Genomic DNA, 14,793 nt, shown 5'->3' on the forward strand with positions numbered 1-14,793 from the left:
ACTTCGGGAAACATCCTCCGAGCTACAACCGACAATCAAATTACAGTATATTTATCTTTTTCCTCTCGCCTCCCTACGTGCACATGTTCCACCTAAACAACTTCCTTCTTTGTGTTGTATTTTTAAACTCTGTTCGATTTCTGAGGACTATGGTGAACTGCTCCTCAGATCTCTGCAGGGTAAATCCAGACAGCTAGCTAGACTATCTGTCCAATCTGAGTTTTCTGTTGCCTTTGAACGTACACGTTCCACCAAAACAAGTTCCTTCCCGGGGCTATTTTGCAGCGGCACCGGCACCGTACCTGCATCTAGCGCCCAAGACGATTGTGATTGGTTTAAAGAAATGCCAATAATCCAGAGCACGCTTTTCTCCCATCCGGGAATGCTGTGTGGACTAGCAAGACTTTCCTCCGCAGAGCTGTGGAGGAAGGTCTGGCAATGAACTCCAATGAACACATATCTAGCCAGTGAGATCTGAATATGTGTGCGTGCTCGCTCAGGCGCGTGTGTGTGGGTGTGCGTGTGTGTGTGTAGAGCCACTCTGTAATCCAGTGGCCTATATAAATAAGCTTTGTAGTGTATAAACAGTTTTATGAACAGGCCTTCAACTGCCTACAACGTAATAAGAGAGCTGGGTTACATGTGCACCTCCTGAGCAGACCGAGTACAGTGTGTGTGTGTGTGTGTGTGTGTCTATGAGCGCACAGGAATAAACACACACACACACACACACACACACACACACACACAGCGAGCAGCGAGCGAGCCAAAAGCGGCAGCTTTCCCTCTCACCACGAAGGAGTAGACGTAGCGCTGATGTCAAATCACTGGCATAAACACAAAGAGCCAGATCAATAAACAGTCCTCCATCGCAGAGAGCCGTACAGTAGTCCGGCTTGACGTCACCCACGTCACTGACACACTGTCACTGCTGCGCACACTGCAAACACTGCACACTGGGAAATAACACTGGTCTTTTTCACGTCTTATTGTTCTCTGCTGTTGTCATTGTTTTCAGAATGGTTCACCGGACCCGGCGATAAGCTTTTTTTTTCCCACACACTGTCTCCATCTTTGGGACATGGCCGCTGCGGTGCAGTCTGTGCCGCACTTTCCCAGGGATCAGCTGTCAATCAAAGTGCGTGGGCTGCGTGACGTCTTTCTCTTGGATTTTTGTAACCTTTTGATGTTGTTGTTGTGTGTTCAGCCGCAGTGGCGGTGACTGCTATTCATGCCCTGCTCTTCTTCTATGTATTCTAAACCCACCGCACATGAAGAATGCATCACTTCCTGTGCAACCCGACCATTTGTCTGAATGAAAAAGGCACCACATAGATACTGTTGTAAAATATTTCACTGATTAACAGGTTTCTTCTGGGGCCCCAGACAGTTTTCTCAAAAGCCGTCAAATCTTTCAGGGTTTTAAAATAACTTCAACTTTGTGTCATCTCCCCATCAGTCTCTCTGACTGGACCGGCAAATCAATGGAGCAAAAGTTCTGTTACTGCGGAAATATCAACATTCATCCTGTGAACTCTACTAACAATAGGTTTCAAGATTAGTAATGCTGTTTACGCCAAATTCATACCCTACCTACGTCATGCAGCCTGACTTAAAATCATAATCTGCTGATACCAACCTATTGTGATAAGCAATATGCCTCTTTTTTAGGTGGCAGGAGTGAAAATGAGTCATCCTCAACATTAGTTGTGTTCTGGTTTCAGAATGATGAAAAGACAGTTGGAGAACAGTTAGATACAAAACAGGATGTCTTTCCCAAATGATGTACAGATTTGTAGGCATTCCGTTATCAAATGGCTTGGAAAATAGTGCATATAGCTGCTATAAATGGGGTATCCCCTCCCCCCCGCCCCCTAGGTTTGGGTGGGAATGTTTACAACCTCTTGCTCTGCCCCGGCTGTTAAATAATGATGATAATGATTACTCTAATTTGGACTGTTAAAAGAAAAGAAAACGTGCCATCAAAACAAAGTGTTATTATGCTGTGCCTTGTGCCGCATCCATCTTCCAACCACTGATATAGTCATGGGACACCATAGGGAAACTCTCTTGTCTCTACCCCGCCCCCCGCCCCCCTCCCACAGGTCAAATAAGACCACATTAGGAGCAGTAGTAGTAGAGTTCATTGTTTTGCTCAAAGGCTCTTTTGGCAAGTTTAAAGGGGAACTCCACCGGTCCTACAAAGACAGATGAGTTAATTTGTCTCGGTTAGTGCTACTCAGCCTGAGCGGGAACAGTCGCTTGATGTCTTCTGTGAAAATAAACCCCTATGACGTCATTGTGACGTCATCAGGGTTATGCCAGCGTGGAGACCAATCATTTGTAACAGAAAGCCTGCGTTACAAACTGTATAAATGTTTGTGTTCACCAGGCAGGGAAGGTTTAGAAAAAAAATATGTATATATATATATATATATATATATATATATATATTAGTTGCATTATGGGTAATGTAGGATCAAGCATTTTTTTTTTTTAAGATAATTTTTTGGCCATTTTCAACATTTTTTTTTTGACAGGATGGATGAAGACATGAAAGGGGAGAGAGAGGGGGAATGACATCCAGCAAAGGGCTGCAGGTCGGAGTCGAACCCTGGCCCACTGCGTCGAGGAGTAAACCTCCTCTATGACTCTCATGAGTCCCACAACTTTATTAAAGTGCTATTCTAAATTGCTAAAGTATCCCTTTAATTAAAGAGCCAGGACATAAGCAGACTAGATTTAGTCCAGCAATTCAATGCTGCTGCCCTAATACTATCTTACGTAACAAAATATGGGTGTGTGTCTTTGTGTGTGTGCTGTGAGCATTACCAAACAGGATAAAGGATAAATCAACGGGCTCACCGGTCTGGACTTTCCAAGCACTGGCTAGAGAAAAAGCTACTTTAAATACACGTGAAGAATATTCTATTTTGAGCAACACAAAGCTTCTTCTTTCCGCTCCATGTTTTATTCCTACCAAAATTTGTCTGCAGTGAATTCCAATTTTTTTTTTTTTGTTCCGTCTGGATTGCAGACACGCTCCGCGAAACACACACCCACACATTTACAGCAAGACAATAATCAACAGTTCAGTTCAGTCAATATGCAGTTCATGGAGTTTTTTTTTTCCCGAACCCTAACAGCCTGTTGGGCCTTGGTGGCAGATTTGTAGCTTTTTGCAGTCAGTCCAGTGGCCTGCTGTATGCATTATAACTGGCTACTGATGTGTTCTGCACACACAAACATGTTTACACGCGGTAAGCTCATTCCAAATGCCGACACAGTCAGATTCTCACACTGCACTGTGAGAGAAAAACGCCGGAGTTCAAACGCCGCACTTGAGTCCACTAAATAAAATCTTATGTTGAGAAAAGAAAGAGAGAGCAACAATAGATTAGTAATGGCAGCCAGTGTGTGAAATCTCTTTGTAGGCTCGCCGGGATGTGCTACAGCATAAGACACACACACACACACACACACACACACACACACGCGCACACACGCACACACGCACGTACACACACACACACACACACACACACACACACACACACACACCAAACATACTGTAATTGATTCAGTATCAATTGGCTGTCCCGGATTTGCATTGACTGCTAATGTTGCAGAGAGACAGATGCATGAGCCAAAAGAGAAAATGGAAAGAAAAAAGAAGAGGAGGGAGAGAATAGACATGAGATAGAGAGAGATCTGACACCGAGCCAGACAATGAATGGGTGATAGAAATGCACTAATGTGTATTGAGGTGGGTAGCATTAGCCAGTGATGATAAGCTAATTGCTAATCACTAGATCATAGACTAACAATTCTCATGTTACGAGGCTTCAAGCCAGCATGACTCTTCAGTGGGCTGACTACAATGCAGGACTGAAAACTGGATATTGCGGGGCGAGAAATACCATTATGTCTGACAAATTAGTCTCAAGACATTTTTCGGATGTATCGCCATGTACGAGCATTGATAACATCTCTGTTAATGAGCTACTATTGCTGGCATAATACAGTTTATCAGCCAATGTTGCGCAATAAAATCAGTGGTCAATAAGATGAATAATTCCTCGCACTGGCCGTGTATCAATTCAGCTCATTAAGAAAAATGTTAGGACCGATTTTACGGAGAGGAAAGGATTACATTCTCGATGCTAATTGTGAGAAATCAGGACAGCAGGAATTGTATTTGCTGTGGAAATCATCCACACACACAAAAAAAAAAAAAATGCATTCTTGAATTTCAATTTTCGAGATTTCCTTTTTCAATCACAATCACTTCTGTTTAGAAGAAGAAAAAAAAGAAAGAGAGAAGGGGGGGGGGGACGTGGCCGTCCGCACACATAAATGCACACGCGCACGCACATGCAAACCCCTCTCTTTTGAGACATTAGCGATGCTGTTTCTGAATGAGGGGCGCCTCAGGGATTATAATCAGAATTTTCATCTCAGTCAGGGATTAATAGAATAAATGGGCAAGTGTGTGTGTGTGTGTGTGTGTGTGTGTGTGTGTGTGTGTGTGTGTGTGTGTGTGTGTGTGTGTGTGTGTGTGTGTGTGCGCGTGTGGGTGTGTGAGTGAGTGAGTGAGTCTGTGTGTGGTGTAGGTGGGTGGGTATGCTGCCTTTTTACATCACTGATCGGCATTTTGCCTGTACAGTGCTCTCTTGCTCACACACACACACACACACACACACACACACACACACACACACACACACAGACAGGTAATGTCTCGGCTCTCCTCGGTCCGAGCTGTTTGATATGTAAATAGCAGCGTTCCGGCACAAGTCCGACGCTTTGTGTTCCTCTGAGCCTCGCAGCAGCCAGAGGAGGCTCTGTAGCACTCTGACCATAGACACTGGTGCACATTTAACAACAAGCAGACATGCAGCCATCACATAAGCTAGGCAGATGCTCGCAGGAAAAACCAGCTACACTACATGATGGAGATGCAGAGATAAAGAGCTGTCTGATTTCCTGCAACATGCCATGAAAAATATTCCCTGGATTTCACAAAGAAGTCAGAATAAAATATTATTCCCATTAGAGCAGGAAATTCCTAAATGAAGACAAGAAGATGAATTGAAAAGTGATGGCGTTTGGATGATGTTTTTACTGATTAAAATCCCTACAGATTTAGTAATGGGGATGCTAAAACCTAAACTCAACAGTCTTTCATTTCAAATACTGATCTTAATCACTGGTATGAAACTGGCATATGTGAAGTAAGTCTTTGAGGTAAAAGATTTTTTTTTTTTAATATCTGTTGTTATTCTGGTCATTTGGATTTTTTACTGGCTGAGAAGACGCTTTATACACTGTAAGGAAAAACCTACGAGACACAGTGAAACACCAAGCCCAGCATTTACAAATAAGAAACACACACGCATTCCTCCCTCGCCTCCTTTTTTTGTCATTAGGAATGCTTTTGGATGGCTATAATCGCTGCTAAAAATTCCAGCAGATTTTTCTATTTTTTTTCTGCCTTTAACATATTAACTTCACCGTGACAGTTTGGGGTCAATTATGATGAAAGCTGAGGTCGGTGGAGGAAAATACTGGCTTTAATTATGGCCATCAGAATGGATGTGTTGCGTCAATTCAGCATGCGAGGTGGTGTTTGTGCCGGTGTGTGTCCAGTGGATGACAGAAGGTCCACAAAAAAAAAAAAAGCAAGCATCGATTAATGAGGATATATGTGATCACGATGACAAATTGTATATATATATTTTTTTAAAAGCTGAGTTTTTTTTCTTTTCAGTTTAAAAAAACAATCCAAACAGCAAACGTTTAATAATGCTCAGTCTGTCTGCTGTTCAGCTTGACGTCGACATCAGACAAGATATATAACGCTGCCGTCCTGTTTTCTTCTCCTGTCTGAGTGTACAGCTGTTCCTACCAAGACGTTCCCACACACAACGCTATTGAAGCAACCAGACGCCTGTATTATGATGTAAATCGCTCTAATAACCCAGTTTAGCTGGTGAATGTCTGTGTGAGAGAGAGAGTGTGTGTGTGTGTGTGTGTGTGTGTGTGTGTGTGTGTGTGTGTGTGTGTGTGTGTGTGTGTGTATTGAAACATATAGTCACTGCAGAGACACAAGCAGCTTTGGCAAAAAAAAACAGAAAACAAATGTTGCACTAACTCCTTCCAGCTGACGTACTGTAGATAGTTTTGTCTTGAACTGGCACAAAGACCACAGGTCAAAGGTCAAACGCATCTATGACAACAATTTTTTTCCTCATCCTCACTTCCTGTAAGTGTAAAAATTGAGAGAACTGAGATCAGTCGCGAGAAACGACAGCTCATTGCACTTATTTCCTACACAGAGAAACTCCAAAATGGAAAACAAACTGCAGCATTTAGGATTCCTGAGCAGCGTTCAACGAGCAAAGTGATAAAGTGTGTAGTTTGCTAGTGTGTTTCCTTTCCGCTGCTCTATTTCATCTTCACCCCCCTTTCGCCCCCCCTCTCTCTCTCTTTCTCTGTAACGGCTAATTTAGTACAGGCAGTCCGCCACTAAAAACTACTGCTAATTAAAATGCACAAGGAAGAAGAAAAAAATGGCACTGCAACAAATAATTAGTGGTGTTAAGATGCTTTAAATAAACGACTTTCCCTCTAAGAGCGAAATTAAAACTGGCTTTTCCCTCTCTTCGCTCACCTCTCATTTGATTCTTGTACTTGGGGAAAGGAGACGGAAGGGAAAGGGAAAGGAGCGATTAAACATGAGGAAAATCGTGTGTTTTACCTATGAAGTTTGGTATGGATGGAGGTAAACTCAGAGAGGGAAAAGAATGAAAGCAATGGAGCGCTAGACTGCATTTAGTCGGGTAAGATGTGGCAGTGGAAAGGGGGGAAACCACACAGAGCAGGACACATCTGCTAGGGCCACATGAGAGAGACGCACACACACACACACACACACACACACACATACACACACAAACTAATTCACATGTTATGCAGGAACACACATTCTGCGCACCCAATCCCAGAAAGAGGCTGCAGTTACTCCCCAGACTGAAAGACACACACAAACATACAGTTTTGCCGACATACAGCCACGGATCCTCCATCTGCACACACACACACACACACACACACACACACACACACACACACACACACACAAACACACACACACACACACACACACTTAAACCATGGTGGTCTCACAAGTGCACTAACACACTGACCAGTGGTACCACAAAGTCAAAGTCACCCATGTCTCTTTGCTACTGGCCTATGGGATTTGCTCACCGTAGCCAAACTGGGTAAACTGGGAAAACACACACACACACACACACACACACACACACACACACGCACACACATTCACTGCCACACACACTTTCTGCATTGAATTCAGTGGCTCAGTGGAAGGACAATTGGTCAGACTAAGGTTGATGATTAGATCCGCTACATTGTCTTACACACTCTATCTCTCTTACACACACACACACACACACACACACACACACACACTGCCCTTTACACTAGTCAAAGACAGAAGACTATTCATACACACACACACACACACACACACACATATACAGACGGAGAGAGAAAGCCATCTTAAATCAAACCAGTGTGTGTGCTTTTGTGCCAGCTGTAAAAAAAATAAAAAGAACAGAGGCATATTCTCTCGGGTTTCCTCCCCACCTGTGACAACCCTCTGTTGTTGTTTGTCTGACAACACTCACCCCACCCATCCACCTCATCCCACCCCCTCAAATATGTCTCAGCCAATCAATTTCTCGCCTTAACAAGGATTGGCATGCATGTGTCCCCTAAAAAACCTTGTGCTCAGACTACTACAGCCCCCACAAGGTTTGGATGGAGATCACGGGCAACGTTTAGGCTAGACTGCGCTGGCTTGTCGTACCGCAACACACCCACTTTGTGTCGACGATATATAAAAACTAAACCTGACGCTGCAGAAAACACACGGAGAAATGTACACCCATCCAGGGCAATACACACACACACACATACACACACACACACATAATTACATGAGTGTGCCGATTAGAAAAGTAGAATCCGGACACTAAATGCTGCTTCTGAGCCGGAGGAGTTCATTTATCCCATGATTAGTAACGTTTTAGAGAATGCTTAGAGAAAAAGATAACTACTTATCATCTATTTAAAATATTCTTTCAGATATTACCTCCTTATTCACACAAAAGCCGATACATAGGCATAATCACACAACAGGGGTCAGCCACCTTAGGCACGCGGTAGCTCAACCAATGGCACACGAGCAATAGGTGTTGCTAAGTGCTTTTTGGAATCGATCCAATCCGCATTAGCTCCAAATTACGTCTTTCACAGCCGTAGGCAGGAGCACAGCTTGCTATTCACGGCAGTTTGATTGACATTTTCCCCCATCCGCATTCTACGAAGACCCGTCCTACTCTCCCTCTGATTGGCTAGCACTCATTGCCTTCTTTACAGAATGCGGCGAGAAGGAAAAGAATAGCACTGCCTGAGAGGGCTTGGTATATGATGGCAGGCTAAATGCTGATTTGGCACACTGATTAACAAGAACATTTTAAAATGGCACTGGCACTAAAAAAAAAAAAATGTTTGCCCAACTCTGCTCTACAAAGATGATCTGGCAGCCACTGCCTCAGTAAAGCTGCTGCTTCTCTGTTAATGTGAGCACCACAGCGACTGTGCTCAGATCCAGACACATAGCTGATGTGTGTTTGGCTGGTGCGGAAGAAGCTCTGGTTACCTGGGAGGGGCTCCTGTTTGGGGCAAATACCCCGAGGCAATAGGAAGCGGTCGTCGTCATCGTCCGCCATGGTGGCCTGGACGCCCACTTCCACGGGCCTCCGGCTGCGCAGGGAGCCAAACGCAGGCGACGGGGTTAGGGCAAGGCCCGGGGAGGGCGAGGGGGGCTTGTCCAGCCCCCGGCCCACGGCCAGGCAGGGCGGCCCGTGGCATCGCTTCCTCTTGTGCTCGATGAAGAGCAGGATGTCCGCCAGGGGGAAGGTGGCTTGGCACTGGCCGCAGGTCAGCAGGTCCTGCTCCAGAGAGCTGTGAGCGTCGTGACCCAGCCGGGCCAACCGGCCCACGGCCGAGCCCGGGTGGTGGTGCCCGTTGAGGCTGCCGCTTTCTTCCGAGTGCTCCGAGCAGCGCTCCGACAGCTCCTCCGACGAGACGACGGCCGTGGAGAGGGGTTCGGCTGCTGGGGAGGCAGGGGAAGGGGGGGAACATGAGGGACAAGAAGAGGAGGGTGGGAGGAAAGAGGGAGAGGGAGCATAAAAAGAAGAAATTAGAAGGTGACGCTCAGCAAGAAAGCAGCAACCACATCTTCATATTTTTCTTTTTCGTCTCTTGTAATTTAATCTGATACAGCTATTTGTGGGACTAGATGACAAGAGGAGAAACCTTTGTGTCTGTCACGTCAAGGATCAGAGTTAAAGAGTCAAAGCTAAGCAAAAGCCTGACATGTGGTGCACACAATAAGGGGGGTGAGAAAATGTGCCTTGTAATGAAAGAAAGGCATGTAATGCAGGAGGGGGGAATGATTACAATGCAAGCTGATGTCTGGATCACACATCATAAGAGAATAAACGGTGGGAAAGAATATCCCGAGTAGCTGCAAAGCTCAAATCAGATTCTTCAAAGATAACAATTTCATAGCCAATGACAGGGGGGAAGAAAGCATGGAAAATGATGGTTAAACACAGCATTTGCCGAAAAACGAAATATGTGGATGAGTTTGACTTGCCTAACCTTGTTTGTACAGGTTCTGATCCTGTAATCAGCAGAAGGGAAAACTGTCACAAACATGTCCAACATATGTGCCCGGGGAGAGGAAAAGGAAGGCAGGCGGCACAGAGAGTGTGTGTGTGTGTGTGTGTGTGTGTCAGGGAGAGGGAAAACTCTTCCCTCGGCCTCGATTACTTGTGTCCGACTTATGGTTCTTAGATACCAGCCGCTTGTACAGCAGGAAATCGCCCCAAAATGAGCCGTTCAACCCCGATTCCTCACCCCTCTGAAGCCGGATTAACTCCTGACTACTTTTTTTTTTTTTTTAAAGCCTTTTGTCAAGCTCAGACCGTCCTGCAGTGGAGCGAGAGGAGTGTGAACAGAGCGGCCCCGCTGAATTAGAGAAGCGAAACGGGAGAACATAATTCACTGTCTCGCTCTCTTTTAAAGAAGAATCTTCCAGTCCAAGGTGAAGAGTCTGACTCTGTGCTAGCCCGCCTAATGCATGTTGACCTTCTTTACCGCAGTTGCCAATTTCACATTTTTAATGAACTTAAAACCACTGAGAATCAAAAAATAGATTTTAATTTTCACTGTCTGGGTGATTGGTACAGATTTTGTCTGATAAAAGGGATAGGGATCCTGTGCATGCATGTGGAAGAGAGTGTGTGGGTATGTGGGTGTGTGTGTGTGTGTGTGTGTGTGTGTGTGTGTGTGTGTGTGTGTGTGTGTGTGTGTGTGTGTGTGTGTGTGTGTGTGTGTGTGAGAGAGAGAGAGAGAGAGAAAGTGAGAGAGAGATAGGGTCTGAATGTGGACTACATCCCCTCAAGGAAATATAATTTGAACGACGCAATCCTGTGTGCAAACTAGGACATGGAGATAACATGATAAATTCCTGGCTTGCACCAACACACCACCACTACCCCCGTATCAACACCCCCCTCTTCCTCTTCCTCCTCTTCATCATCATCCTTCTCCTCTTTGATTTAACTTCAGGTCAACACAACGCCACGCAAGTTACACAACAGCTCCCGGGGGGGGGGGCATTACATTTAAAATCACAGGATAAAACAACAGCAAAATATCTAATGAAAGCTGCATAAGCCCCACATCTCTCAAGTTGAACTCAAGATGTGGATATCCAGGCTTTGAAAAATCATTTTGTTGGATTTAATGGTGCATGAGCAGGGAGGGTAGGAGACCTAAATATTTTTATATTTTTTTTTAAATACAAAGCAGGTCTCCGTGCACAGAGTTCAATTTCAATAAAATAGGAATCACTTATTTGTATGTATTTTCAAGGCAGTGTGACTGGGTGAAATAAGCAGCATGAAAAGCAGAGAGGATAATGTGTCTTTACACCGTATTAATATATCACAACGTGAATAACAATACAATTACATTTCCTAAAGGAGAAAAAAAATAACAATAAAAAATGAAGGTATAAATGTACTCTCAACTACAAATCCTTTTATTAAGCTTTAGGTTAAAAGTTCCCCCTGTCTGATAAATTAAACAGCTCCCACTAGAAAACTTAACTGTTGGAAGACTGGCTCTCTGCATACCATGAAACTATTTAAATATATATATTCCATCTTGGCAAAATATGGGAGATACTGACAATGTAATTTAATCTGGAGGAGGGAATGCAGATTTGTAACACACTGTTGAGTCTTGTTACATTTGAACTACTTCAATTCAGCCTGATCATGCCGTTACAAAGCAAACACTGGATATGTAATGTATGCTAAATAATCCAGTAGAAATATAGAATTGTAAGAAATATAGAAAATGAAAATCCAGGAGCTAAAAAACAAGAAAAAAATCAGGGATGGGTGTTTGCTTGAAAACGACAAACCAAATTCTGTGTTCTCTGTAAGCTAAATGAAATGAAATGTGTGTATGTGGTGTGTGTAATGTGGAGGATCTGCAGGCATACTACAGTGTAGCTGCATAATACTGATTGCAGGCTGTATGTACTTTATGTAAAAATGTGATGCACAGAAAAGGAGAGGTGGGTTTGAGGTGATGAAGAAGAATTGCAGATGTGGTGCTGGGGGTCCTCTTCACTCCCTGCATCGACCCCCCCCCCCCCCCCCCACACACACACACACACACACCTTCTTCCTCCCCATGTCTATACTCTCCCTTTATTCTAAAGAGATCGCCAAATAGTAGCCCGTGTAGATAGGGGTGGCGGTGAAACTGATCAGGTTTTAAGTTCAGCGCTGGGTTTTCTGATCGCGCTCTGCCTCCTAGCGACGGCACATGGACATGGCGACTGTGCTGTCACCCAGCCGGGGCCACACACACACACACACACACACACACACACTTTCTCTCTCTCCAAACCAAACACATAACACAGTCAACATACCGAAACATAATCAAGCACTGATGCGTAAAGATGCCCAAATATCTTCTTGTTTTCTGTTTGCGGGCCACTTACTGTAGAGAGCCGCTAAAACGCTGCGAGGTGGCGCACAGTGTAGCACATGGTGCGGTGATAAGCGCCACTTTGCCAATTGCTCCGCAGTTTTCCAACACACTTGTCTGCTCAGCCGTCACATATCAGACTTGTGCGTCTAATAAACTCGAAAAAATAAAGCTTTGGTGAAAAAGAAACGCCGTGCGTAAAGACGGATACTGCCGACTCAACTACAACATTGTTGGAATTTGGTCGCTTTTCCCCACACGCTGCAGCTTCAACACACCAACGAGCTGATTGTATATGTCTTACCTTAACTGTACATGAAGCTTTAGCATCCTAAGTTGAAATCTTTGCAGGTCCAAATTTGGCTTCATAAGAAAAATAACCAAAAAGGACAGGACTTAATACGCTGCCGTCCTGTTGCTGTTTCTCGTCTCTAACTCTGGGCTGCAGCGGCTCTGCTGTCTGTGTTTTAGAGAGAAAGCTTCTCATCTAAGCTAAACACCAATAAATAGCCTTTTACATGAGAGGCATTGGGATTTTTATAAGTTTGTAAAAAAAAATCGATTTGTGTTGTCTGTAATGCGGAGCTGCTGATAAGGAGGCAGTTGTAAACAGTCGGACACGAGATTTTTCAACCCTCGATCCAAAAATCCACCTCCAAGTTTTTTTTCCCCTGAAAATAATCCAAATATAGAACGGGAGAGAGCAGATGAAAAACCCCTGCCCGCAGAGCTATCAGACAGCGGTATTCCGGGGGAGGAGGGGGTGATTTCTCCACGAAGCTCCGCGGAGAGGACGCGCTCTGTTACCGGGAGCACTGCGCGTTTCCACTGACCGGAGCGACCGTGGGGGCACCGGAGCCACAGCGAGTGCATCTAACAGCCTATGAATACACATTCTCACCGTGTAATAGAGAAGCAGTAACGGCTGTATACCGACACACAAAACTTTTCTCTCTCTTTCGGGCTTTCGGGATGTCCGAGCGGCTTTTACGCACGGAGGTGTCGCACTTTCTCTCCACACTGTTAAGTCCAGTTGACCGCGGGTCCGAGCGGTGCGTCCGGTGTCCACAAGCTCCTGTTTTGTTGCCTCCCCCTTCCCCCTCTTTGCTGAATGAAATGAAAGGAAGTCAGAAGTGACATTTTCTTTCTTTTATCATCTCTACTTACGCGAAAAATCCCGTTTGCTTAAGTGCTGGGGTTTGCCTTGCTTGCGGCGAGACATGGTGGCTGGCGGCGGCGTTCAGCGCGGATCACATCGGGGAGAGCCGGGGTTAGAGAGGAGACTCCAGTGGGGCAAAGAATGTCTTCATCCAACGCCTTTGACATCCACGAGAAAAAGGGGAAAAAAGAAAATAAATTAGAAATAATACAAAGATGGCGCGGAGGCGAAGATGGATCGCGGGATCGCCGTCATGGCTTTTTTGAGAAAGGAGAGCAGAGAAAAAAGAGAGAGAGTGTGAGAGAGAGGTAGATGGAGAGAGAGAGAAGGGGAGAGAGATGGAAAAAATGGCAAAAGCCCCACCCCCCCCCCTCCCCCCCCCCTGAGCCGTGCAAGTTCAAGTGCACGGACGTGACGTTCCCGACGAACTTGAACGTCAGGCGATGGACGGACACCCGACATACAAAAACATGGGCAGGGCCGAGGCACCCGGGTGGGAGTGGGAGTGGGAGGAGGGACGGACGGGACACGCAATAACAACACCAATGGACGGTCATTAGAGAGAGAGAGAGAGAGAGAGAGAGAGAGAGAGAGAGAGAGAGAGAGAGAGAGAGAGAGAGAGAGAGAGAGAGAGAAAAGGGGACGGAGGAGAGGAGAAGGGAGGGAGGGAGGGAGGGAGGAGGGGGGGCTGGACATGAGAAATAGACCCAGTGGAAGCCAATGGACACAGAGATCAGGGGGGCCGGACAAGAGGCTCTTGGAGGGAGGGAGGAGTGTATGTGTGTGTGTGTGTGTGTGTGTGTGTGAGAGAGAGAGAGAGAGAGAGAGAGAGAGAGAGAGAGAGAGAGAGTCTAATGAAAGCAATATGCAGAGAGAGAGAGGTGGACGCAAAACAGGGCAAGGGAAGCCGCGGACAGGAGCTCACTGGAGGGGGGCGGATATGATGCTGCTGCATATACAGTGTGTGTGTGTGTGTGTGTGTGTGTGTGTGTGTGTGTGTGTGTGTGTGTGTGTGTGTGCCTGTTTCCTTAAAGCGCGTGCACATAAAGGCTATGTTATGCAGATAGTGAGAAAGGAGATGCACGTGTTAAAATGACAAGGAGCGCAGCAAACTATCCGGTTGCAGCGAACAGGACGAACAGGTTGAACAAGCAAGAGAAATACAGACACAGGCTATAGCCCGGGTGGCTTCACGTGTGCTTTACATATATACACAGTGTGGGTCTGTACTGCTCTGCGTGCAGATGATAATCACATCCCGGCCCCGTAAAACAAAGGAAAGAATCCAAGTATCATACACCTTGATCTGCAATATTGCACGTGTTGTTTTTTTTTGTACAACAGTTTAAAAACAGTGTTTAGAACTGTTTATTATGATTTATTAGGTCTGATCTCATCGCATCGGGAGCTACACCATACCCCACAATAGTGCATACTTATCTAGGCTATATGAATGCACTTAC

At 45.3% G+C, this 14,793-nt stretch overlaps 1 protein-coding gene across 2 annotated transcripts in view; it reads right to left on the bottom strand.

Moving 5' to 3' along the window:
- bcl11aa (BAF chromatin remodeling complex subunit BCL11A a) overlaps window positions 1-13,871 on the bottom strand; it is a 63,386-nt gene extending 49,515 nt beyond the window's left edge. The window contains exons 1-2 of one of the 2 annotated variants that reach the window (XM_031291144.2): window positions 13,339-13,871; window positions 8,753-9,205 (exon numbers count right to left, since the gene is read on the bottom strand). In XM_031291144.2, coding sequence (XP_031147004.1) covers window positions 8,753-9,205; window positions 13,339-13,393 — 508 coding nt within the window. In that variant the 5' untranslated portion in view covers window positions 13,394-13,871. Of the gene's footprint in view, window positions 1-8,752; window positions 9,209-13,338 lie in introns of both variants that reach the window. The other variant, XM_031291143.2, reaches the window with a different exon arrangement.
- Window positions 13,872-14,793: the final 922 nt, after the last annotated feature.

Source organism: Sander lucioperca, chromosome 15, assembly GCF_008315115.2.
Source record: "Sander lucioperca isolate FBNREF2018 chromosome 15, SLUC_FBN_1.2, whole genome shotgun sequence".
Taxonomy (NCBI): Eukaryota; Metazoa; Chordata; class Actinopteri; order Perciformes; family Percidae; genus Sander; species Sander lucioperca.